Genomic DNA, 25563 nt, shown 5'->3' on the forward strand with positions numbered 1-25563 from the left:
CCTTCCCCGCACCCCTGAGGCTGCTTCCCCACTACCTGCCTGGCCAGGGACGGGGGCCAAAGCTCCGCCTTGGACTCTCCTGCCCCATCCCTCTGTTCTGCTTTACTTTTTGGTGGTATTTTATTTTGGCAAACTCGGGATAAAGCAGCAGGAGGGAACACCAGGGGCTGGCGCGGAGGCACGGGGCAGTTGTGCCCAACGGGAGCCACGCAGTTGAGCCACAAAAACCAGGAGCGGCGGCTGAATATTAAATAAAAGATTTGACTTTTATTTAAAATAAAATGCATTTGTACATAGTCTTGAAACCACAGACTACAGGAACGCAACACTGGTTATTCCCCGGCATTAGGTGGGGCAGGACATCGCTCCTCGTTAGCGTTAACGCTGCGCTGGCTTAACGAACGGGGAGGTCCTGGCCCCAGGTATCAGTTATGGAGGGTGTTGTAGTGCAGCTCTGAGATCCCACTTAACTTAGAGAAAAATTTACTGGACTGAAATCGGGGTTTTTTGGAGTTTGGTTTTTTTTTTTTTGTGTTTCTTGGTTACTCCCCGTCCCCCTTACAGGCATACTATAGTTAATGCTGATACACCCGATCTATGCAATATTCTAGCTGGCTTGTGAGACTAGTTAAAAAAACTGTACAATTTTATAAAATTTGTGTTTTTTACATTAGTTACACAAAACCTATACTTCATAGACCTTTACTTCATATTGTAATGAAAAAGTTTGCATATCATAGGCAGAACAGTGACTATGCTGGTGAATACTAAAAGTGTCGTAATACAATACGGTGTAAAAATAAAATAAAATTTAAAAAAAAAAAAAGACAATATAAATGATTATCAAAAGGCAAGTTAACAAATAAAACCAAGCTATAACAGACTAACAGAAGATCATCTTCGAGGCCACACGCGACTATCTCCCAAGGCATGTCAGGCACCTGGAGCAGTCCCGGTGCGTGTAGTGTGAAAGGAGAGATGGAAATTCTATTTATGGGAAGGACGACTTCGAAAAAGGTCAAATGTACAGAATTCAAAAAAAAAAAAAAGACAAAAAAAAACACCGCCAAAAAAAAAAAAAAGAAAGAAAACACTCATGCATTAAACATGATAAATAGACTTCATATAGGTTAAGCCCCGGATGGCTTTACGAGAAGATGGCTTAGAGTTCTCTTAAAAAATTGGCTATTTTAAAGTCAGTCAAATCTTATCCTGCTCTGCCTGTCAGATTCTGCATCTAAAAGCCAGCGGCAGGATCGCCTGGCCCAGGCACGGTCTCGTTATAGCAAATTAACAGAAGTGCTCATTAGTGCACACAGATTAACTGGTCTGGTAATGCAAAAATTTTCATGATTAAAAAAAAAAAAAAAAAAAGATACATTTCAAGCTTACTTTATTAAGCAGCATATTTCAAAGAACAGCTTTTTAAAGTTAAATATTAATATGGCCACGGGGTTTCCTCTCGGTGCAGAGTAGGTGGGACTCACACCCAACCGCTGGTCAGTTTGTAGAACATCTCTTCATCTAAACTCTCGTTCTGGTCCTTCGCGCGCGTCGACAGGAAGATGTAGCCGCCGATGAACTCGTGAACCACTTTGCAATCCACCTCCGTGCAAATGAAGGACACCCGCACGTCGTCGGCGAACTCCACCGTCACCTGGAGGGCGAAACCAGAGGGGTTACCTCCGCCGGCGCCTTCCCAGAGGCGTCACACCCGCACACGCGCTTCCTTTCTGCCTTAGTTTTCTTTTCTCTTAACCCAGACGCCTTCTTTTTTTGTTGCCTAAGCGAAAAACAGGGAGGTAAATGATGATTTGGACTCGATGGTCCTTACGGGCCCCTTCCAACTTGAGGTATCCTGTGATGCAAATGTCCAGGTTGTTCGAATATTTAGATACAGAAATACCTTTTCTTCCCTTTTTATTGTTTTATTTTTATTTATATTTTTAGACACATAAATACCTTTTCTTGCTTTTTTATCCTTTTATTTTTATTCGATTTAATTTTTTTAGATAGATGAATACCTTTTATTGCTTTTCATTATTTTAATTTTCTATCCATCCACCCACCCATCCACCTACCTACCTGTGTACTTACCTACCTACCTACCTATTTATTTAAATTATCATTATACCTTTTATTCTCAGAGATAACTGCGTCGGCACTGAGCACGTGGCAGCGCCCTCTTCGCTTCAAGTGAAACAAGAGAACCCGGGCACAGACCCGCTGAGAGCCGGAATTTCCTTCCAGTTTTCCCCGCGAGTTTATTCCAGGTGGGAGTTTGGACGTAGAAATGCTTTACGGGAGCTGGGGGGGGCGGGGGGGGAGCTCGTTTTGGCATGACCGAACAGACTCTCTGTTTATTGATGTATTGATGCCCGTTATTTTTTTTTGTCCCCCCATCCGCGACAGCTCTGCGGGAGGGAGGGGGATTCCCAGCAGAGCATCCCAGCTGAATAACTGGGATATTGGGGCTTGCAACTGGGTCAAAACACAGACTCAGAGGCCGAGGGGAAGCTGGATGATTTCGCCAGCAACTCTCAATGGCCGCAAACCGCAGGAGAACAGCCGGCCCCCCCTGCCTCCCCCTGGATCCCTGGCACTTCTCCTGGGGTGTTGTGCGGAAAAGCAGCACAAAAACCGTTGCGCGTCCAAACATAACAGTTGGGTAAAAGCCCATCTGGGAGCCCAGCGAAGGGTCTGCCGGTGCTTTTCAGTACTTGCACGCAAGTCCAGCACAAGCTGTACTGCCAACAAAACAAATTTTAGTACGGACAAGACCCAGCACGTTTGTGTTGCTGGTCAGGATCAAGCCTGAGCACCAGGTCTCAAGTTCGATTTTATTTAGCTGCCTTTGAGGGGGTGTTCAGAGACCGGAGAAAATCGTTACGCGTTAAGTGTGTAACCGGCTGCGTTAAAGGAAGATTCTTCTTTTAATTTTTTTCTTCTTTTTAAGGTTCATCCTCAACTCTAGCAGCAGTTAGGACAAGCTCCGCTACATCTCCAAGGAGGGAGGAAAAGGGAAGAGGAGAAACTCAATCGCGGTAATGCAGCCAGACAGGACACGCTTGGGAAAACAGTGCTGTGAAAACCCGACTTTTTTTAAAAGGCGAACGACAAAATCAACTTAAAAAAACCCAACAACCCCTCGAGAGCAGCACCCGCCTCGCGTAAGAGGAGCAGGGGAAGCGGCCGAGGCGCAGAACGCCGTCTCACCATTTTGATCTCCCAGTTCACGTTCCACTGCTTCATGTTGCTGAACCGCCAGGTTTTGACGGCGTCGCCCGTGCTCGCGTCCATCCGGATCAGCCGGTTGTAGGCGATGCCGATCAGCTCCTCCTTCTTGCCCCCCTGGAACCTGCGACACGGCCAGGGATTAATAAAATTGATTATTTATGTATTTATTGATTTATTATTTAATTTATTTATTAATTCACCGGCTGCATTAACTTATAAAACCGGTTTTATAAGCCGATACAATAAATGCTTTTAATTTCAGCGCGGGCGCAACACCCGCAGCTCAGGATGCGCTGCGTTATTTAACGTACTCCCGTGATTTATTGATGGAATTCCCCCTTTTATGCCCAGCCGAGCCACCCACCTTGCTATGAAATGTGTGATGCCGAACTCGGGCAGCGACTGCCAGGCTTGAATAAACCGCATCTTCGCCTCGATGAGGCTCATCTGAGCCACGTTCTGGTGGGCTTCCAGGATGCGGGCCGTGATCTGCGGGCGGCGAGACACAGCGGGGGCGTGAGGCTGAGGTGGGGGGGGCTCGTCAGCGGGCGGCACCGCAAGCCTCACGCCAAGGGGGAGCGACTCGGGAGGCGTTTGGGGAGCCAGCGCGGTTACGAACGACGCCGAGGAGTGGCAGTTTCTACCCGAGAGGATGGATTTCAGCTCCCGGCGCTCCCCGCCTGCCACCGCCGCTGATAAACGCGGAGCTGCTCTGGCTTCGTGTCTCCAGACGTATAAAAGCAAATACAGATCTGAGCCGTCTGGAGGCAAAGAGCCGCTTGGGCCCATTCGGTTTAAGGCGCAGGACGTGAGCAAACGGCGGGGCGAATTTCTGGTGTAGAATTTCCCGTTTCGCAGCATAAAAATCACTGGGGACTATTATAAAAACCAAACAGGGCCCAAATTTCTCCGGGGTCGGGGCAGGGTGGGGGTGTGTGTGTGGATTTTGTTAGTCTTTTGATTGCTGCTCTCCAAACCAAAGGGGGTTCTAGGCTATTTTAAGTTTTATCTTAAACGTAGCTTAATGTTATTGTTGCTGTCACTTACCAAGTCTCTTACATAGCCTGGCTGTAGATGGCAAGGCGAAAAAAAAAAGAAAAGGAGGCAGAAAGAAAAAAAAAAAAGCGATCAGAAATATGGCAACAAAGCAAAGAAAAAAAGTGTAAATTAACTGCAAACCAAAAAAAATAAAAAAAAAAAATCCACATGCACCATTTCTGAGGCAGAAAAGCAGCCAAAGTGGAACGTAAGGATGGAGAGGGGCAGAGATTCGGAGCAGCGGTGTGGTCCCGGGATGGTTTTTGGTCCTGGGGTGGTTTTGGTGGATGAAGGGGAAGGTGACGCTGCCGGCTCAGAGAAGAAGTCATGTCCTCACACCCACCCCGTGCCTCGGCGTGAACTCCAGGCCACTTACTGGCGGAGGAAGCTCAAGAGCTCGCTACGGGCCGCCAGCTCGAGAGCTTTTATTTGCCGTTCGCAGAGAAATGCTGGGGAGGCTGCTGGGGGTAAGAAGGGGCTGGAGGACAACATCAGCCGTGCTCCCCGGGGACGCCTCTGCCCTTGCAAAGCCGGCTGGACGCCGCTTCCGACACCGAACCCCAGCCAGGCACCTGGGAGCTGCGAATACACTTATTTCAGGTTGTTTTTTTTGTTTGTTTGGTTTTTTTTTTTTTTTTGCGTTTAGGATTTGGTGCTCCCCAAACCCAACCTCCGGCTGGTGCAAGGGCACGTGGAGACAAACACCACCCGAGCGGGTCTGGGGCTGCTGTGGGACCAAACATATCTATAAATCCTCCAGCAACGCCCACTGCCAATTCCCGTTTCAGTGCTGTTGGTGGGCTGCACAACCTCCTCCTCCTCCTCCTCCTCCTCCTCCTCCTCCTCCTCCTCCTCCTCCTCCTCCTCCTCCTCCCCACTGCCAGGGCGCAGAGGGACCCTCGCGGCCGAATTCCTTGCATTCCCACAGCCTCCATCCCTCAAAAACATCCTCCACTGCTGCGAGCTCTGCCTCTGGCCATAAAGGAAAAGCTGAAATCTGCTCTTTAGCTGATGTCTATAGGGGACCCGGCGTTTGCATCGTGGCCACTGGCCCGGCTTGGAGCAGGACGAAGGCTGGTGCCCGTCCCCGTGGTTCCACGGAGGTTGTTTTTCTAACGAGGATACCTGCACAGTAAGCAAGTTCTGAGAGCTAATATTTTTCCAGGTGCCTCCATTTTACTGAGTTCAAGCCTAGAAGGTATTATATATGTTAAAATGGTATATTTATGCAGCCTCTCCTCCATCCAAGTGGATATAAAGGCTTATTCAGAAGAATAATAAGGGCTATAGAAAATATAACTCCACTGCCAGGAAATCATCGTGCTGTGCCAATAAAAAGTTATATTTTTCCTGCTTCTCTGACTTGCAGCCTTCTTCTGGGTTGTGAGAAATCCTATCTAGCCGCAGCCAGCCCGAGGCACAGGGGCTGCGAAGCTACAGCCGAAGGATTAAGTCACCGAAAGGCCACGGAGGAGCAAGGCCTGACTTATTTTTGCTGCTGTCCTGACATACAACGTCTTTCAGAAAGTCAAGCATTTAATTCCAGCGTGGAACAGTTCGGCCCTGTCATGCACGGACCGAGTGCGGCGCGGAGTTCAAGCGCAAGTCACGGCAACTCGAAATGAAGCAACGTTTCAAGGACTGGCATTTGGAAGTAGTGGAAAAGCAAAGAGAGAAATATGCAAACCGCATTACAGCCAAGTCTGGATAAAGCGCTGCAAGCAACTGCAACTCCACTGATCCTGAGGATTTCTACACGGATTCTGGGCAAGGGAAGGGGTTTTAATCCCAGCACCGGGGACTGATTTCGTCTCATCGCTGCTACGTCTGCATGGGGAGAGACAGGGGCAGCTGGCCCGTGCTTTGCTGCACCGTCGCTCGGTACCAGCAGGGGCAAAAAACCATTCCCCTGTTTTAAACCATTCCCTTGTTTTTAAAATAAATGTAAGAAAATTTAAAATGTAACGAAAATAAGTGGTTCCCCGCTGCCAAGGCTGTGTGCATGCACCGCTGCGTAATACGTGGCATAATTAAGGTCGTGGGTGCCATCACCAGGTGCTGGATCGAAACCACACATTTCAGTTGGCGTTTTGTTTTAGTAACCGCGTGCATCCGATTAAGTGACAACATCCGAAACACACAGTGTTAAACGCTGGCTACCACCGAAACGGGTGCAGGGTCAGCCTGGTCCACATCAACACCAGCACAACACCGCGCCGGCAGAACGGGCGAGCACGTACCTGCTTGTTCTTGTACTTTTTCAGGTAGCGAGGAGAAACCAGACACTCGGGATTAATGTCGGTATTGATTTGTTCCGGGATCAGCTGCGGGTCTGGGTTCAAATGCTGCATTTTCAGGAAGGAGAGGATGTTCTGCACTTCCATGCCGTAGGAGCTGTCGGCCATCGTCTTGCCCTTGGAGGCCAGGCGGCAGGCGGCCATCCAGCTGGCATACTGCGTCTCCTGCCCCCAAAACGGAGGGTCAGAACGGCACGGATACCACCTTCCCCCCCCCAAAAATAAAACTGCAGGGAGCCTTTATTTTCCTCCCAGCCCCAGGAGACTCAAGCACACGCAGAGACGGGCAGAAACCCAGCCAATGTGCGGGCTACGACCATGGGACAAAGCCAAGGAAGAGCAAGGGCTGATTTTTCTACTCTATATTCACACATGTTCTCTGAACATCAAGGTCAGACACACGTGAGTGCATTTCGTATTCTTTTTTTTAATTAACACCAGCTACACAGCACATCCAAGCGTGAGCTGGTGGTGGGCAAAGGACGGAGAGGGACGGTCCAAGTGATAAACTTACATTATCGCAGCGAAGCCAGATTTCATTCATTCCCTCCGCCACCGGAATCAGAAGTTTGATGTTAAACTTCTGACCAGAGATGTTCACGTCGGGTGTAACTTCACATCCTGCAATGAGGGAGCCGGTGGTTGACAGGGGTGTGAAGAGCCACGCTTTAAAAAGCCGGGGGGAAAAAACACAAAAAAAGGAAAAGAAAAAAGCAAAGCCCCTCCAACTAAAGGGTGTCCAACAGCATCTCAGTGCTGCAAAGGACCTACACCACATCTCTGATGGGATGAATGCTTTACATAGCCGGGACAAAAATTGTGGCAGATGTCTCCTTTTCCAAGTGACAGGAAAAAAGGGGGGAAAAAAGCAAGACCTGAGCTGAAAGCAACAAAGCCAAAGCTAACATGTGCCCGCAGGATTCATCTCGCAGATCCTGCCTGGCTTCATGAATGGACCTGACGGCTGACAAACGCCCCACATCTCCAAAATTTTCATGAAAGGGTAGGAAAAGGCAGCTGGATGGGTGCTGACTCTCACCCTGAAACCTCTCTAGATTATTTAGGTTGGGTGCATCACTGCTATAGCCTGCGGCGAGGTGTGAGCACCTCGCTTTCGGTGTCTGGAGAGAACGACAAGCGGCTGTATAAACACCAGGGGGTGATGAACTGAACCAGCCTGCTTAGCCCGGGCGCCGCTTCAACGCCGCCTCCGAGATTTTTTAAAAGTGCCGTCACAGCAGATATGTCAAAAGCTCCCCAAAAAGGGCCGGCGGGCCGGGCTTCGCTCTGACTCCAGCCTGAGGTCGCTTGGCATCCCATCTGCTCCTGCCTCCACGGGGGAAAAAAAAAGAGCTCTCTGCAGTCTGGTGGCTGCCGGAGCAGGAATGTTTAACTTGACAGAAGAAAAGCCAGCAACCGTAGGAATTTAAAAACTCATGTGCGAGGCTCGCAGGGAGCGCCTGAGCGCGGCTGCTCACAACCAGCACCAGGGAGAGGAGGGAAAAAAAAATTAAAGGCAGCGGAGGAAGAGAATGGTCCGTTCTCTCTGGGGCAGCGTGTGCTCAAACGTATTCTCTGATGAGGGAGTTAGTTCAATTCTTTTGGATAGCCACGACGAAAAAGAGAAGGGCAAGTTGTCTCCCCGTGGTATTGGGGAGGTGGTGGAGCTTCCCCTGGGGGTCACATGTACACCGTACTCACTTTCTAAAAGCCTAAGTACACGCCATGCTATCAAACCCTGGCACCCTCAGACCTTCGAACGCATTTACCCAGCGCTAGGACGGCATGCCAAGAAGATAAATCAGTGGGAAATCAAGGTGCAGGAGGAGCAGCCCATTACTGGAATAAAACGCAACGGCGCCGAGGCTTCTCTTACCTCTCAGGTTCATCTGGTGTGCAGGAGTCCCGTTGGATTCCTCTTTGCTTTTATAGCAGGAGATAGAGGTATCTTTGAAGGTGCACCAATACGGCTTGTAGCCTTTCAACGTCAGCTTCTTGGGCCTGCCAGACAGGTTGAGGGATGTTACATTTGGTTTAAGCTCCTAAACCAAGCTGCTGCACCGGGAAACTCATTTCACCCTTGAAAACCTGATGTCAGCAGCCTGGGGTATGTCCAGCCCCGGGATAGTCCCTGCCTGGGAGCTCAGCCCCCACTCACTGTCCCTTCAATACAATGCTGGGTCGAGAAATTAAGCTACGATTGCAAATCGGGACTCTTCAATCCCATGGAGGTCCCACTCATTTAGGGCAAGGTGAGGGGAGCTGGAGAACTGTATTACAAAAACAGACATGCCCAAGAACCGCTGCAAATCTGCCTCGTATCATAGAATCACAGAATGGATTCGGTTGGGAGGGACCTAAAAGATCATCCAGTTCCAACCCCTTGCCCTGGGCAGGGACACCTCCCACCAGACCAGGTTGCTCAATGCCCCATCCAGCCTGGCCTTGAACAGGTCTCTTCATCTGCCACGTTAGAATGGAACCCCTTTGCTCAAGCTCTGAAAGGAAGAGGAAGTTCTAAAGGACTTGTCGGTCAAGCACACGCATGAGTGGCTTGTTGTTTTCTTTTGGAATACTCCACTTTGCATCAGAAAAGGTTCAGTTCTTTTCTGTGGAAAACACAGATTTTCCTCGACTTTAAAGCAAAGAACTGCGAGCCCGCAGCAAAGCAAGGTGACAACCTGGCATGGTGGTACCCTGAGCCTGCTCATCCCACCACGAGCCCAGGACCTTCACAGAGCTGCAAGTTTCTGAATTTCTTAACCCATCCCCCCCAAATTTCTAAACCTTATTCAAAGGCTGTACCTCACTGCCTTTCACTGCTATGCGTTTCTCCCGTCTCCATCCCAGAGACAGCTGCTCAACCCCTCTATCTTTAGGGATCAAATATGCGATGGCCCCCACTGCTTGTCTGCCGGACTCTGCATTTTCATTTCCAAGCGAAAGCGTGCTGGGGGCTGCTCTGGGAAATTCGGGAGGTGGAGAAGAAACAACGGCGTCTGCCTGAACCCCGCTGCTCCCACACCTCTGGTGGACGTCTGAGCTGGGGGCATCTGCTGCCTCCTCCTGCCTTTGCTGGTTTTCCTCCTCCTGAAACCCTGACACACACAGCCCGGCCCCGTGCAAACTTCACAACCGCGATTTCCTTCGAAAGCTGCCTCCCACTACAGAAGTCGTCACCAGCCTCCAGCCAAGCCATCCTGCATGTGCAGGTTTTTCCATCCTTCACTTTGCGTCCTTCTCTAAAGATGTTTTAATATGTTTTTACTGTCTTGAGCTTTTTTGAGGGGGACTCCTTTAAATTGCAGGCAGGGCATTTTGGCTGGCACAGGCAGTAACCTGGCTGCTAGGGGCAAGAAAAAGTCCCACGTAGCTGCAGCAACACCAGGCACGTATAGGGACATATCTATAGGACTTATACATGAGGCATACTGGGGACAAATTGCAGCTCCTCCACAATGAAGTGTGACAAGAGGCACATCCAAAGCTCAGCCAGCTCCTCAACATCATTTATGTTGCGTTTCTGGCAGTAAAATACCTCCTGGCCCTTGTTTTTAGGAGCAAACGGCAATTCCGTGCTTCCCTGCTGCAGCAGGACACCCTCAAATCCCAGCCTTGGGGTTCGGGGCTGCACCAGGCAAGGGGAAGAAACCAGCAGCTTCTCGCTGCTCCATCTCCTGCCCCACCAACTGGAGCATCCAATTTGCAAGCAATTAGCTCCCTGAGTCGTGCCTAATTTTATTGGCAAATAAGGACATCAAAGGAAAGAGCAAGTTTGTTTGTTTGTTTGTTTGTTCAAGGGGCAAAAAAACCACCTGCAGCCCTGCTGCAGCCCTGAAAACTGCCCTAATTAAGACAGACCGCAAGCCCGGATGAACACCAAGACCTTAATCATTTGCCTTCAGAGAGTGAGAAAGAGCTTTTCAGAACCGAAGTGGCAGGTTCTGACTCCAGAACCAAACAATTAATAAAATAAAAGCTTGTTCCAGAGCTATTTCGCTGCCTACAGCTTTTCTTCCCCATCCTATAGCTACGCTGTGAAATCTCATCATCGTTTCCAGCTTCCAGAACTTTCACCGTAACCCCCGCCGCAGCAGGCAATAAATTGCAAAAGATGGTTGCAGCTGCCAAAATGTTACTTAAAAGTCCAGACGTTGCCATTCCCGGTTTCCACATACCACCGTCCAAGTCAAAGCAAAATAAAATAGAAAAAAAACCCTAAATCCTGAGTGAGCTGGAAGAGGAGCAGAGTCAGCTTAACCTGCTCCTTTTGGCAAGGAGAGGGCAGACAGACCAGGATCCTGGCTGTTTTATAATTCATCCAGCCTCTTGCGAACCAGGAGAAGTATTTAAGCAAGGTTTCTAGGTTTCACTCCTAATTTTAGGACGGCTTGATTATCTCCCAGGCATTAATTGTTAAAAGAAATATCCCAGCACGTGCTGCTGGCTACGGGATGCAGCAAGTTCTCCTGAAGGGATGTGTACCTGCTGGGGCAGTGATAGTGGGAAAATACCCTGGATTTTATATTTAAGATCAACTTCAGCATCGAATCGGTTATTTTGGAATAGCGTGAAATACTTAGCAACCACGCCACGTGCGGGATAAAGACGTGAAATGTTTTAGTAGCACAAGAGCGCAGATGCTCTGAGCTGTGGTATTACACAGCCATTGCTCGCCGGCTTTTCACGTGAGATAATGTAGCGGTGCAATCTTAAGCCAGGAGATTAAAAAAAAAAAAAAAAGAAAGGGTATTAGGCGGTAGGACCATTAATTATTCACAGACATTACCAGTTTCCCAAGCACCTCCTCCCATCAGCACTTACTTGAAGACTTTAATGTAGTCGGCGAGCTCCGGGATGGAAGTGATGTCACCCTGAAAAGACAAGACGATCCCGTTCACCCCCCTGCCCCAGCGGAGCTGGGATGGTGGGACCGGGAGGGAAGGGACACTGCGCAGGGCAGGAAGCTGGTGGCAGCTTCACCGGCCAACATCGGGGGCTCAGGGGTCATGAAAACGCTCCTGAGAAAGCCCCATCCGCTTCACGGGAGAAGCAAACGGAGAAAAATCTATTGCACAGAAGTGCCGTCTGGAAACCAGAGGACAAGGTTTTATTTTTTTTTAAGGAATTCCTGCTGCCGCCGGAGCCAATTCCCACCCGCGAGGTCACCGGCGGTCACACCGGCTCCTGTTCACACAGGGATTGTTCTCCTCCCTTCATTTTTCCTTATGCTCCAAACAAAAGGAAAAGACGCTGCTTTGCAGCTGCAGGGAGGACTGGGGAAGGGCTTTCCAACACTCTAGAAAGGCTTTTCCCCCCAGTTTTTTTTTAATATTGAGTTTATCTTCACATTTTGGATGAGCAAAATATACCGGGTGGCACTTCCAATTCCCACGAGCTCAAACTGAAGGGTTTTTTTGAGAGACAGAAAAGGCAAAGGCTGCTCCAACAGCTTCCAGTAGCAAGACGGTTTACTTTCCATCTGCAATGAGCAAGGCTGTTTATAGATACCATGGGGGAAAAAAATGCAGAATCTAAACAAACAATCCAGTAATTGCCCATTATCCGTATTCAATTACTCGAATGCATCTGGAAATGGCTACTGCAAGCAGCCCCTCCGGAAAGGGATGGAGTTTTTTTGATGAATCATTGTCGTCTTCACTCCTATCTGGCAGGGACTGTTCCTCAGTACCGGGCTTCAAATCTGGTTTTGCAAAGAAATTATAAAAGATCTCCCGGCGATTAAAATTTGTCATGATTTCTGTCGCACTGAAGCAGCGTTGCTCTCCCTGCGGCGACTGGTCAATATTATAAATCTCTGCCGTTATTAATGCCAGTAAAGCAGGCTAAGTAGGGACGTCAACTTCAAAGAGACCCTTCATAAACACTTAAAAAAATTATATGAAGTGTAAGACTGGAAAATTTCAGGGGTTTTAGGGTTTGAAAGAACTTAAAATGAAACTCAGAGATGGTATAAATGTGCAAAGCGCCTGGAAAAGCTGTGCTGTGCCAAGTCTGACCAAGCCTACTCCTTGTTCTGCAGTTTAGTTTTTGGGCTTTATGTTTTTAAAGGTGGAAAACCAGTGTTAAAACAGCATATCAGAAAAAAAAAAACCCCAAACCCTCTGAAATACAGTCATAGCCCACTCCAGGCTGAAATCCAGTCTTAATAAAAATAGGGTTTCATAAGTGTAAGTTATTTCTGAAAATCCCACCAGCTGTTTTAAGTACTGTCAAACTTTGCCATGAATTAGCAATAGCGGAAGAGAAACCTCAGCGTGAAGAATTCAGTATTTTGGAAAGTCAGTAGCGAGAACAGAAACCAAAAGAATTTAAATTTATTTTTCCATTATTTCACTGGGAAGGTGGCTTGGTGCCGGAGGGGGTTTCAGTAAGATGCCGGCTCCTCCAGGACTTCTCCAAAGCCATTTGGTCTTATGGTGCCAGCAGGAAAAAAGCAACATTGCACTTGACTTCTGCAGAGACGGGCAGGTGGGATGGGCTGAGCTCTCCCTGCTAAATTAACTGCAAACACCCAAAAAACAGAAGGCAGTCTGACAGCTTAAACATAGCCTTTGATTCAAATCCTCCATGTGTTTAAAGAGGTTTTTATGCCACTTTGGGCTCAGAGCAGAGTTTGGCGCTGGTCCTGTGCTGGGCACTGCCCGGGGTCCCCTCCCACCAGAATTACCCCTCGGTATTTCAAAAAATATTATTTAAAAAAAAAAAGATGGGGGTTTGTGTTCTGCATTGCTCCACTGGGCCATGGGCAACTTTCTCATGCCATAAGAGCAGCAATAGAAAAAGAGGGAGAGGAAGGAAAGAAAAACGGTTGGATGCCTGGAAAAATTCCCAGCTCGGGATGATTATTCCTGCCTCGTGTGAGGCGAGGAGGGGACGCGCAAGCCACCCTGCCACCGTGTGCCTGCACTCCTTACCAGGATCGTCGACGTTTTGCCACCCTCCAAAGTAATTTCCAGATCCGAGAGCGCGGCATCCACCTCATCCACCTCCTTGTCGCTGTTGTTTAGGTGGTTTTCCGAGGACATGATGGACAGCTTATTGATGTGGTACTGAAAGGCAAGGCACAGCATTTCAACTGGGATGCTCCTGCGACCTGCCGGATGCCGCGGGCTCATCACGACACAGCCACCACGGTCGGGAAACAGAGTGGAAAACCAGAGCCATGCTCCCTGCGGGAGCAGAGCCTGGCAAATGCCCTGAGCGCAGTCGAGTCAGGAATGACCATCTAGGCTGTTTTCAGTCCAAAGAGTCAGTGGTACAAACCCTGAAGGACCGCTCTGGACCCCGCAGGGCATTTCACGGCATCACAGACTAGTTGAGGTTGGAAGGGACCTCTGAAGATCATCTGGTCCTACCCCCAGCTCAAGAAGGGCCACCTACAGCCGTTGCCCAGGACCATGTCCAGGTGGCTTTTGAGTTATCTCCAAGGATGGAGACTCCACAACCTCTCTGGGCAACCTCTGCCAGTGCTTAGTCACCCTCACAGTAAAAAAGTGTTTCCTGATGTTCGGAGGAACCTCCTGTGTTTCAGTCTGTGCCTCTGGTCCTGTCACTGGGCACCACTGAGAAGAGCCTGGATCCTTTACAGCCGCCCTCAGGTTATTTATATATATTAGTGCATCCCCCTGAGGCTCCTCTTCTCCAGGCTGAACAGTCCTAGCTCCCTCAGCCTTTTCTCAAAGGAGACATGCTCCAGGGCCTTCATCATCTTCGTGGCCCTTCGCTGGACTCTGTCCAGTATGTCCATATCCCTCTCGCACCGAGGAGCCCAGAATTGGACTCAGTTGTCCAGGTGTGGCCTCACCAGTGCTGAGTAGAGGGGAAGGATCACCTCTCTCGACCTCCTGGCAATGCTTTGCCCAATGCAGCCCAAGACACCATTCACCTTCTTTGTCCCAAGGGCACATTGCCGGCTCATGGTCAACCTGGTGTCCACCAACACCCCCAGGTCCTTTTCTGCCAAGGTGCTTCCCAGCGGGGTGGCCCCCGGAATATAGCGGTGCATGGGACTGTTCCTCCCCAGGGGCAGGACTTTGCACTTCTCCTTGTTGAACTTCATGAGGTTTATGTTGGCCTGTTTCTCCAGCCTGCCAAGGTCCCGTTGGATGGCAGCATGACCCTCTGGCATATCAGCCACACATCTGTTTTTATCCCAGAAAACAGAGACGTCCATAAAATCTCACATGAAGGACCATGCCCAACCCACTCTGGACTTCTTGGAGAGGTAAACTTAGTGTTTAAATTTCTGTTTTCACTCTTTTCTTCCTAGGAGGGACCCTAGGAGTAGACAGCCCTGCTCTTGATGGGGATGCTTCTGCATCCTACAGCGACGAGGCGCGCCAGACCACACGTAGTAAATGGCCTGCCATCCATCTTACGGAAGTCAATAGCAGGTGTAGTATTTATGCCAAATCACACCGAGTATTTCATAAAACAGATAAATAAATAGTTCTGGGAAACCCACAGATTATCACCAGCTGTTTGGGGGGCAGCGTGCCAGAAAGGCACAGTTCAGTAACCTAGTGTACTTTCTGGGGTTTTTTAAGAAGGGCAAAACTGAAAGTTAAGCTAGACATAAACATGTTTGGTAAAAGAAGGCCGAGTTCCTTTTCACGAGCAGTAATCAGCAGCAAGTATTTAAATTACCTAATAAGCTCAAGTGAGGATTAGAAGACGGGAAATGATCTGACTTCTACCAGCACAAGAAGTCCAAGCTCCCACTGAAGGCAAGGTGAGGCTTAAAACAACAGTTACAGCAGGCTTCCCTTATCGTGTTAATCAATATTCATCAATAGAGAAATCTGCAAAGCTACAAAAACAAGTTTAACCAAAACAGTAAGCATCTCGGGCTGTCTCCTACCTGCAGTGCCGCAAACATCATCATTTCTTCCTCCGTGCACTCGATCTCCTCCAGCAGAATAGCCCACTTGGACTGCTCGTACAGCTGGTTGATCCTGATCGCGTCGTACTACGGCACAGCGCAAAAACATGCCAAGGTTGTAAAACGTACGTGCCCAGTTCAAGACAAAGCACTTTTATTTTTTATTTCAACGCAATGCTTCAATCCCAGACTGAAAAGCCTCTGCCACCGAAGCAGAGTGGCTCTAGGCAACCCTTAGAGCATCTCTAGCAACGCCTAAGCATTGGCAAACCGGTACGTGGGAGCACACAAAGCCAGGTTTGATGCCTGCGAGACCAATTTTCAAAGAGCTGAAGGATTTATCAACACAAAAGCACATTAGAGATAGAGGCATCCTTTGCTCAAGGCCTTTGCCTGCAAGATGCAAGTAAAATTAATAGCTCTGTACCTTTGGATTCAGGTCAAAAAAGCTGTAGTACTTGAACCGGAGCAGCAAAGCCTCATTTTCTTTCACCTCCTGCTCCATAAGAGATCGGGACGAATCCAGCCATCTGTAAATTGTCAACACGGGATAACACACACAAAAAGCTCCAGCGCAGTCGTGATGATACTTTCAAGAATGCAACTTAAAACCACGTATTTGAAAAAAAAAACCAAACAAACAAAACAAAGAAAAAAGCAGAAAAACAAATCCTTAACTCACCCTTGGTTGATTTTGGCTTTATCGAGCAGCGCCTGTGGCTTGTACATTTTTGCTAAGGACTCCGGGGAGGTGACGGGCTGGCTCACGGCCAGGATGCCCGGGTTCCCCTCCGACAAGGCGCTGTCACCAAACCAGGCTGAAGTGGGGGACAGGGGACTGCCGTCGTGAGCGTCGTAAGTTGGTGTCATCGTTTTGCTATAAAGTCCTGGGCTCGAATATATGTTTCCTACCGGTAAGAGGAATAAAAGCTGGGAGTTAGCTCACGGCCAATTCCTGCCTGCTCCCAACGAAGCCAACTCAGACACGAACCCGAAACCAGCGGATGAAAAACCTTCCCCCTTTTTTTTTTTAACCTTTTTTTCCGCAATGGGAAAACACTGTGCTGCTTGTTTTCCCATGAAAAGCTGCCCCTCTCTCTCTCTCTGCTCTTCTCTGAGAGCAAAACCGATGGAAAACTCATTCCAGCCCAAATCCATGGGAAAAGGTGTAGGTCTCCCACGCTGGGAAACTCCTGCCCCCTGTGTTTCTGCAGCACCTGGGACACGAAGGGCCCCTGACTTACCGGTATTACCTGTCGCTTAAAGATTTTGGAAGTCAAAAGTTTTAGAGGAGCAGGAAAATAAACTAAGGGCGCAGCCAAAGAGACCAGAGGCAGAGGGCAAAAGTCCTACTGAGGTGGAGCTCACCTTTGACGGGGCCGATGTAAAGAATATCGGTGCCTATAGAGAGGGAAAGAAAGGAGGGAAGTGAGAAGGCGAGAGAAAGTCACCGGGAGAGTAGGAAAGGACAGAAGCCGAAAATGGGCGTTTTCGGAAGAGGGCAGAATAGCGCAGGTGAGGTTTCACCACCCAAATGGAGCGTTTGCAGCAGCGCCGGTGGATTCGGGCAGGCAAAGCAACCAAAGTGACTCCATGGTTATTTTATTCACTTTACAAAAAAAAAAACAGCCGGGCACGGAAACACGACATTTCACAGACGGAAAAGCTTGCTGAGACGGCCAAACAAATTTGGTATTAATATGCCGAGCAAGTGGTGCGACTTGGTGCAAAACTGATCCTGAAGCACACATTACTCCCAGGCCTTTTAAAGCTTTACAGCTCGTACAGACTCCAAGCAGCCAAAAAAAAAAACCCCAAACCCAACCCTTTTAAAATTATGAATTTGAAGAGAAAAAATTGGACCCAGCTTGGTATCTCATACCTCAAAATAGCTAAGAGCTAAATAGTCCCTATTCGTCTCACGGGAACATTGATTTTTACATTAAGAACACAAAACATGGATTTTTGTAAGGGAGGTCCAACGACCATATCCTAATGTCAGGAATTCCACTGCTTATGTACATCAGGCAGTGAGCTCAGCATCATTTGCTGGGCATAAATCTGTGCACCAGTACCGTGAAGGACCAATGATTGGCTTTTTGGGAAAGAGTTGCATCCTTTTTAAATCACGAGCCTGTTCAGACAGGCAATTCGATGCACCCAACCTCCACCTCCAAGGGCACCATTAAGGGTGTTGAATGTGGCACGTGGCAGGGTTGAGATGCCACAAGCAAGGTCTTCTGTGCCACCTCCTGCCCCTGCCCTGAACCACCTCCTTGGGCCATCCCCAGCCCCTCACTCCAAACAATCCCTCCTTCCTGAATGCCCAAGAAATGACAGAAAGCTGAGAAAAACGTCTGGAAAAGTCTAAGACCAAAGCACCAGGAAAACCTTTCCAAACCCTCATTTTTTGCCATGGGTATCTCAAGGAGCAGTAAGAATGGTTTGAATCAGCAGCATCATACTAATGACAGCCAACATCTTGGTTAGGAAACTTAAATAATACAGAAACGCGATTCTAAACTGCCTGACAGGATGGAAAATATATGTTGCCATCAAACAAGAGCAGCACCAGGGTGCTTTTAATGCTCCTGCTAGTTTTGCTGGCCTTCCAGTCTGGATTAATGATCTGGGGGACCAGTAAGCACCACAGCTACATGCCATCAAGACAGACCCAGGAAACCAGACATGAGTAAAAAAGCAGCAGAAATGGTCAAGGGATGGAGATCTCCACCTTCAACCTTCATACTTGGATGGAGAAGGCCGGGGGTGACTTGTATATCTGGTACTTACACTTTGGGAGTTGGACTTGATGAACCTTATGGGTCCCTTCCAACTTGAGACATTCTATGATTCTAAAAGTAGCAGAAAGGTGCTCTCCCCATGGAATGTCGTTACACTGGAGAAGAGCAGTCCAACAAAAAATGGCAATAACCCACCATCAGAATCCATAAACCGCATCCCAAAAGATGCTCTTGCCTCCTCCCCATTTGCCCTCGCACCGCGCCAGCCTCAGCCTTCATGTGGCTCAACCAGACAGGGCTGAGCATTAACTGGACCAACAAAAGAAAAAAACCCACTTCTGGCCCCAAATCGGGCAGGTTTTCCCATGGACATCCCCCCACATCCCTCCGGTTGGGTGCTCCAAAGGAGCCAAGCTTCCCCTCGGATGTTCTCCTCATCATGTCTGAATGCCTGAAACATCTCAGAAGCTTCGCTTAAAAAATTTGCCCGAGGCGGGCAATGTCATGGAAAGTTTCAACTGAAATAAGTTTGGCTAACTTATAAACAAGTGAATACAAGTCTTCTAATGGAAAGCGTTGGGCAACATGTCCTGTGGGTGTATTGACAGCTCTGCCTACAGTGATTTAAATGGTTTTCCTGCCAGGTACGAGGTGTGCTGTGACAAAATATGCCCATTAATTCCACACGCACTGAAATAAGCAGAACCAGCAATTCACAGACTTTACAGAAGCATTTGGCGCACAAACTCATGTTGCAACAACGCTAAAAATCGTTTATTCAGATTAAAACCCATGACTTTTAACTAATGGCACCTAAACTTCACAGGTAGCTGCAGTGATGAAACCTGCAGCGAGTCATCTCATCCACAAGGAAAGCACAACCAGCAAGACACTTCAAAGCGACCCGCTGAAAGACCAATAAATAATTCAAATTAAAAAATAACCTTCTGCATACATTTCCCCCAAAGTGTGCCAAGTATTTCTTATTAATCTAATGGAGATGCTCTCCGTGAACGCTGACTTTTGGAAAGGCTAATTGCGGACTTCCAAGACAAAAATGCCAAATGAAAATGCAAACTGAGTGGAGCCTTGCCCGATGCAGGGAAAACTCCTGGAGCCAGGAGTGGGAGAGGACTCGCCCACAAGTATTTTTAAGTAACTTAGAGGAGAAAGAGCGAGACTTGAGCAAAAGAAGGATTGTTTTTCCCTCGCTACAGCCCCGCGCTGATGGTTTGCCGCAGAGCCTGTGGTTCACACCGCTTTGGCACGGCAGCTCCACAGCATCGTCGCCCTCGCCTGTGCAGCCAAAACCTTTCTGCTTGCAAGCCCAGAGCCACCAGCGCTTTAACCACACTGCATGACCTTCACTTGTACTTCAGTTAACTTAAAACAATTAATACAAGTTTACCGAATTCCAAGATTTATTTTTATTTTTTTTCCTTAAAGCTGCCCCACTTCCTGCTTACGGCTGGATTTAAACCCAAGAGCTCTGGCAGGCAGACAGGTCTCTCCCACCCGGCAGCGCGCATCTCTGCGGCTTTCTCCGCCAGTCCATTTGGGGTAAAGTGCTCCCACTATGGCCGACTTTATGGATTAAGCTCCTGCCATTTGCCTTCCAAGACCAGACTTCCAGCAGCTGCCGAGCAGAGCCGAAAAATCCCCCTCTGCTTGCGAACACCTCCCTGAATCCGTTCGCTGCCTGTGGCAAGAGATGTTACTCCATCAGCGATGTTACTCCAGGAGGAATTCTCTAAGTAGCTCCGCTCGGGTTCTGTATGCCAGACTGGCAAACCACACCCCCCAGCAATAAAAAGTGGGTTTTTTTAGCACTACCATCTACAGCTACACCCTTAACATAAGAGAACACTAATGCAATTAATAAAATACTGGTTTTGCTGGGCTATAAATATGGAGTAGAACGGTGGTACTGCCTCAAACACACCTGGAATTTGACATTAGGAACGACTTTCCATTTAACTCCTTTCTTAATAGGGTAAGAAAACCTTTCAGTAACACAATCCGAGTGGTAAATTGCTCATGCTTGGTTTCTGGTTTATTTTATAAAGTCTGGCGTTGTTCTGCTCCCCCGTATGCGTGACAGCTCCAGGCATGCATCTGTGCGACCGCGACCGAGTGCTGCAGCCCTGCACGGTTTGTGGAATTTATTTGGGGTCTGTTTCTTGCACAGACCTTAAGGAATTAGGTCAGACCAACACCGCTATGTCATTCCCCTTCCCCCCTCCCCGCCCCCCAATTTTATTATCTGTTCGCCTCTTGGTGACCCCTTCCCTCCAAGCCCATCCTCACAAAGCCAGCCCCGGCTCACCAGACCCTGGCGTGATCAGGGGACCCTCCAGCTCGAAGGCGTCGTCTTCACATTGATCATCCAACTTCTTCTTTTTTTTCTTCGATGGATCTCTGGGTTTCCTCAAAAGGGAGAGCTCTTCTGGATGCCTGATGTCTGGGGAGAGAACGGACCGCTTTTACAAAGGCAAGATGGGAAAAAAGGGGGAAAAAACCCCGAATATCCTTCCTTTAGGAACAACATCCAGCAACGTGCAGTATCTCCCTCGGATGATTTTCCTGTTTTGCAATGGTTAAAAATCAAGTTGAGAATATTTTCCCTGCAAGCCTGTTGGAAACAAGCACTGTCCTTGGCTGGAGAGGTAACACGGCATTTGGGGAAAATGCAGAATTTCTCAGGCGCGTCCACTCAAATGCAAACACAAGCACTGCTAGAGCCTGTGACAGAGCCTAGTACCATTCCCATCCATTATCTTAAGTAAATATAAATTATACGAATAAATAAATTTATATGTATTAATTTATATGTATTAATCTGCATGTAAACCCCTATTTAGGCCCCTAGGTAACAGCCCAGGTACTCTCACTTCCATAAGAGCAATCCAAGACTCAAGCCATTCATTTACATGTCAGACTGGAAATTTTAGAGCCTATGTTTAAGGCACCCACTTTTTAAAGAGATCTTGGCCAAAGTGTTTCCTTTTCACAGCCAATCTTTCCCACTTTCCTGCGCAGAACCAGCCGGAATCATTTTAAAACCATGTTATTTAAAAAGAAGAGCACCACAGTGTGTGTTTTAAGCCACAGGAGTATGGAGGGGGCGGGGGCTAATGAAAAAGAGAATTTTGGGGCGATTTCCTACAAAGGCGGGATTTTGGCTTTGCTTATGCCTGCTGCAGACTCTTCCAAGAGAGAAGGAGTTTTCCGGGAAAGCAGAGCGCACCGTCCGTCCTACCACCGAAACCACTGGAAGGGAGCCAGGAGTCCCTCACCGACGCTGCAAAAACCAAGAGGGGAAAACAAAAACCTCCACCTCCTCTAAGCTGTCCTCAGTCGATATGCGGGAACCCACCTGGAAAAGCCTTCACCTGGGCACGAAGCCATCCTGCTGCGATGCTGAAAGGCTGCAGAAAGGTTGGAGAGCTCTGAAATACGGCTTGTATTCGAAAAAAAGGAGGTTATGGGTCATGCTTGAGCCTGGAAGGAAGAGTTTCGGAGCTCTCCTCTGCAGCTGGTTGTCCATGTTTAAGCCCCTGTGTTGTTTCTAGCTCTGTTTTTTGCCTGTATCGCTTGAAAATGCTCAGCCGCACGGAGATGTCTGAAGCTTTGGGTTCGGGATGCCCTAAGGAAAGCAGCTCCCGGTCCTGTCCACATGGAAGCATGCAGCCATAGCTGCAAGGGAGACCAGGAGACGGAAGAGACAGAGCTGGTTGCATCCGCAGCCAGGCTGTATTTTCCCACCAAGAGGAATGCTGAACAAGACAATAAGTCATTATTCTAACGAGGAGAGGTTACAGGGTTCGTATCTCACCCTGGTCCATCCCCCACCCCCGCGCAGCCGCCGTGCTGGCAGCAGTGGAATTTGCTGTACACTCCCAGCCGCGAGAACAGAATTAATAGAATTAAAAACTGGAATTTGGTCCCCAGCGTGTGACCCGAGAGGGACACATCCACCCCCATTCCCGCCCGCCCACGCCACTATCTTTCCTTACGGGAAATAAGGGGGGAAACGTCAGGCTGGAAGCGAGCTCCGCTCCCCCCTCGCCCCATCCAGGGACACACCGGGAGCTGATTAACCAAAAGTGCCTTTCCACATTTGCCAGGGGACGGCTGCTGTTACAAATGGCACATTCCAAAAATTACTTTTTAAAAAAAAAATAATAAAAATTTATGAAATCACGGCTTCCCTGACAGGCGACATCCCTGGGCTTCACTCCCCGTTTGCAGACACGGTGAGCATCGGGCTGTCCCCTCCTGGGGAGGACATGGTGACAGCCTCCCTGCCTTTCAATATTTAAACCTGTGCTTTTCCCCTGCTATTTTAAATAACAGCCTGTGCACCCTCACCAACCCCGCCGTGCCTGTGTCACATTTGGGGCATTTGATTTTAGGTGACCTCCAGGGATGGATCCAGTTGGCCTTGGCATTCCCAAACCCAGAGGCTGGGCACCCCTGGATTTAACTCTCATATTGCGGGTCTCCCGTTCCAAACTATCACCTGTCACAGCTTTAACAGAAGCTTTATTTTATATATTTATTGATATTTATTTATATAATATTTATATTTTTATTTTTATATATAAGCTTTCTTTAATTTAAGCTTTAACACTGATTTATTATCACTACATACTTATTACCAAGCTAAATGCTGTCCCTGCACCCACCGACCAACACAGAGTTTCCCCGTGCAACTTTTTGACCATTTCTAGCAATAAATACCTAGCGTACGAATCCAGATGGCTATTCGTGTTCCCATTTATCACAGCCAGCTTACCTCATGATGAAAAAATCTGCTGGGACAACGAGGGTCAGGCGCAAGGGACAGCACACAGCACAGCCCTAAAATGAGGAGTTCCCCCTGGTATTTTGCTAGCAGGGTTTATACTCTGGTGTTTATTTATGGTGCATTAGCAACTGATACAGCCTCTCAGCTGAAACCATTCAGAGAGGCCAAGAGAAGGGCTCTGGGCCAAGCTCGGCTCCCGAAAGCAATCTGTTGGAGCCGGCCCAAAGCTTGACCATCTGATTTCAAAGCGCCTTTTTATAGTCCCTCGCTTGTCCATGATACGGGCAAGTTTTCGGCAGCTGCTTTGAAACGGCGCATGGCTGCGGGGCACAGCAAAGGCAGCAGCATCCGTGCGACACCAGAGCATCCCCGCTCCCCATCAGCCGAGCAGGTTTCCCATCGATAAGCCGCAAATTTCTCCTGAAAAATCTATCTGCTGGTCATACCATCGTCTCCGCGACTACAAACCTACTGAAACCAACCGAGGGTTGCGGGGGACATTAAAAATAAAGCCCCGTGCTAAAAAGCAGAGAGCAGAAAAGCAGCAAGAGAGCGACGTTGGTTTTATTTCCGATCCCAGAACTAGAGAAAAAGCCAGAAGCAACTTTTCAGTCTTTCAGTAAACGGCCGGTGGAAAAAATATTTGCCGCTGCTTATGATTAATAAGCGTACAAAGGGTCTTAAAGCGTGTTTTGAACAGAGCCAGGCTTGGCAAACACGGTGTTTAGTTACTGTAGCTAAAGCAGAGCCTGTCCCAGGGAGTAAGGGCTTGCAGATGGTACAGCTCCAGTTAATTGGAAACTGGGACAAGGAACGGCTCCAGAGCCCCAGCTCCTGTCTTCCGGCCCTAAGAGGAAGATTCTTAAAGTATCCAAATGGAGCAAAAAAAATTCAAGTCTTTTACGTAGGTCTGGGCTTTTTATGAAGTCCCACTGCACCTGGAGGAGCTCATTTGCCGGAGTTGTTCACCTGGGGTAAAACATCTCCCCAGGGCTTGTCTTCAGCCCCAAATTCCCACTCAAAACCCGCCACTAACTATTTAATCCACGTTTTCCAGCTGAAGCCAAGCTGCTCCTGCCTAAGGTCACTTGGAAGAAAAAAGGGTCGGTGAAATGTGGGTGGACCGGGAGAAGTCACCTTCTGAACTAGGCTAATGTGTTGACTCTTCAATTAACGCGTTGGTGGGGGCTGTGTTTGCTTTAAAAGAGACTCCTTGTCTGTACACACGGGACAGATGGCACTGGCAACGTCTACTAGAAATTACTGTAAATGATCCTTTTAGCGTTTTATTTCTATTTATTGTATAAGCGCGTGAAAATCCAGCTATCCAGCCTCTTACTAAGCGTCCCTGGTGATGCTGGTGGCAGCCACCAGCAGAAACTATCTACGATGATGCGCGGTGTGCTCCATATGGAGGGGAGAGCGCCAACCAAAAACTGGTCTAAACCCATTTTTCAGCTGTATCCGACTGGGAACCATTCATACTTTGACATGTCTTCCAGCCCAGCCCACGCTGGATCAGCTGCATGTCCGTGTCCCAGCAGAAGGGCTTCACCAAACTTGGGAGATTTGTTGCCAGAGAGGTGGGAGATGCCCCATCCCTGGAAACATTCCAGGTCAGGTTGGATGAGGCTCTAAGCAACCTGATCTAGTTGAAGATGTCCCTGCTCATGGCAGGGGGTTGAACTAGATGGCCTTTAAAGGTCCCTTCCCACCCAAACCATTCTATGATTTTATCAAACTAGGGAAATGCCCTTTGGCAAGAGGAGCAAAAGCATTTCTTAGGTGGCATTTCAAAAATGTGACCAGGAAAGCGGCTTTCAACCTCCAAGAAAATTTTTTCCAACTGTTGGATGAAACCATTCTACTCCCTACAGCATTATCTTTTCCATCTGCCTGCAAAAGCCTCCCTGTGCCTGCGCTGTGTCCCGCTGAAAACAAACCCTTGGCCTTTTTCCCCACCGTGTAATCCCTCATTTCTCGTCCAGCCCCTGCACAGCTCACCCGGCCCAGCTGTGCCCATTTATCTCCCAGCCAGAGACGAACAGCAGAGCTGGGATGAAACCCTCCTTCACAGGACACCGCACTTAACTGCACCCAGAAAACTGGCTTTATGGAAAAATATCCATCTTGCAGGGTGTAAAATTCACCATTTATGCCCTTTTGCATTGAATCCACCGAGGAAATCTTGCAGCTGCTGCGCTTTTAACCACCAAGGCGTATTGCAATGGGAAAGCAGTTGTGGTCAGAGGCGGGACCAAAATCCACGCGTCTGGGTGCAGAAGAAGGGTTGATTTGGCTGCTTTGTCCCCATCCAAGATGTGGGGTACCCAGGTCCCACCAAGCAGCATCCCAAGGGGTCGGGGAACACACAGTGACGATTTTGGTGCTCCCAAGGGATGGTCTCTCACTCCCACGAGATATCAAATTTGAGGTTTTCTTGCATCACCTACACACACAACACGGCACCATCGACTGGAAGCGCTGTCTGAGCATGTACCGACTTCCCCCAAATTTAAAATGATAGTTCCA

General features: G+C 48.5%; 1 protein-coding gene across 4 annotated transcripts in view; it reads right to left on the bottom strand.

Moving 5' to 3' along the window:
* Positions 1 to 251: 251 nt before the first annotated feature.
* Positions 252 to 25563, bottom strand: part of FERMT2 (FERM domain containing kindlin 2) — a 50799-nt gene continuing 25487 nt past the window's right edge. Inside the window, exons 3-16 of one of the 4 annotated variants that reach the window (XM_063333872.1) lie at positions 20548 to 20682; positions 16846 to 16878; positions 16160 to 16385; positions 15905 to 16007; positions 15457 to 15564; positions 13511 to 13645; positions 11397 to 11446; positions 8449 to 8573; positions 7087 to 7193; positions 6516 to 6737; positions 4285 to 4305; positions 3602 to 3726; positions 3217 to 3358; positions 252 to 1657 (exon numbers count right to left, since the gene is read on the bottom strand). In XM_063333872.1, the coding sequence (XP_063189942.1) occupies positions 1484 to 1657; positions 3217 to 3358; positions 3602 to 3726; positions 4285 to 4305; positions 6516 to 6737; positions 7087 to 7193; positions 8449 to 8573; positions 11397 to 11446; positions 13511 to 13645; positions 15457 to 15564; positions 15905 to 16007; positions 16160 to 16385; positions 16846 to 16878; positions 20548 to 20682 (1706 nt within the window). In that variant the 3' untranslated portion in view covers positions 252 to 1483. The remainder of the gene's footprint in view (positions 1658 to 3216; positions 3359 to 3601; positions 3727 to 4284; positions 4306 to 6515; positions 6738 to 7086; positions 7194 to 8448; positions 8574 to 11396; positions 11447 to 13510; positions 13646 to 15456; positions 15565 to 15904; positions 16008 to 16159; positions 16386 to 16845; positions 16879 to 20547; positions 20683 to 25563) is intronic. The other 3 variants (XM_063333873.1, XM_063333874.1, XM_063333875.1) reach the window with 3 other exon arrangements.

The sequence above is a fragment of the Chroicocephalus ridibundus genome, chromosome 4 (assembly GCF_963924245.1).
Source record: "Chroicocephalus ridibundus chromosome 4, bChrRid1.1, whole genome shotgun sequence".
Lineage (NCBI taxonomy): Eukaryota > Metazoa > Chordata > Aves > Charadriiformes > Laridae > Chroicocephalus > Chroicocephalus ridibundus.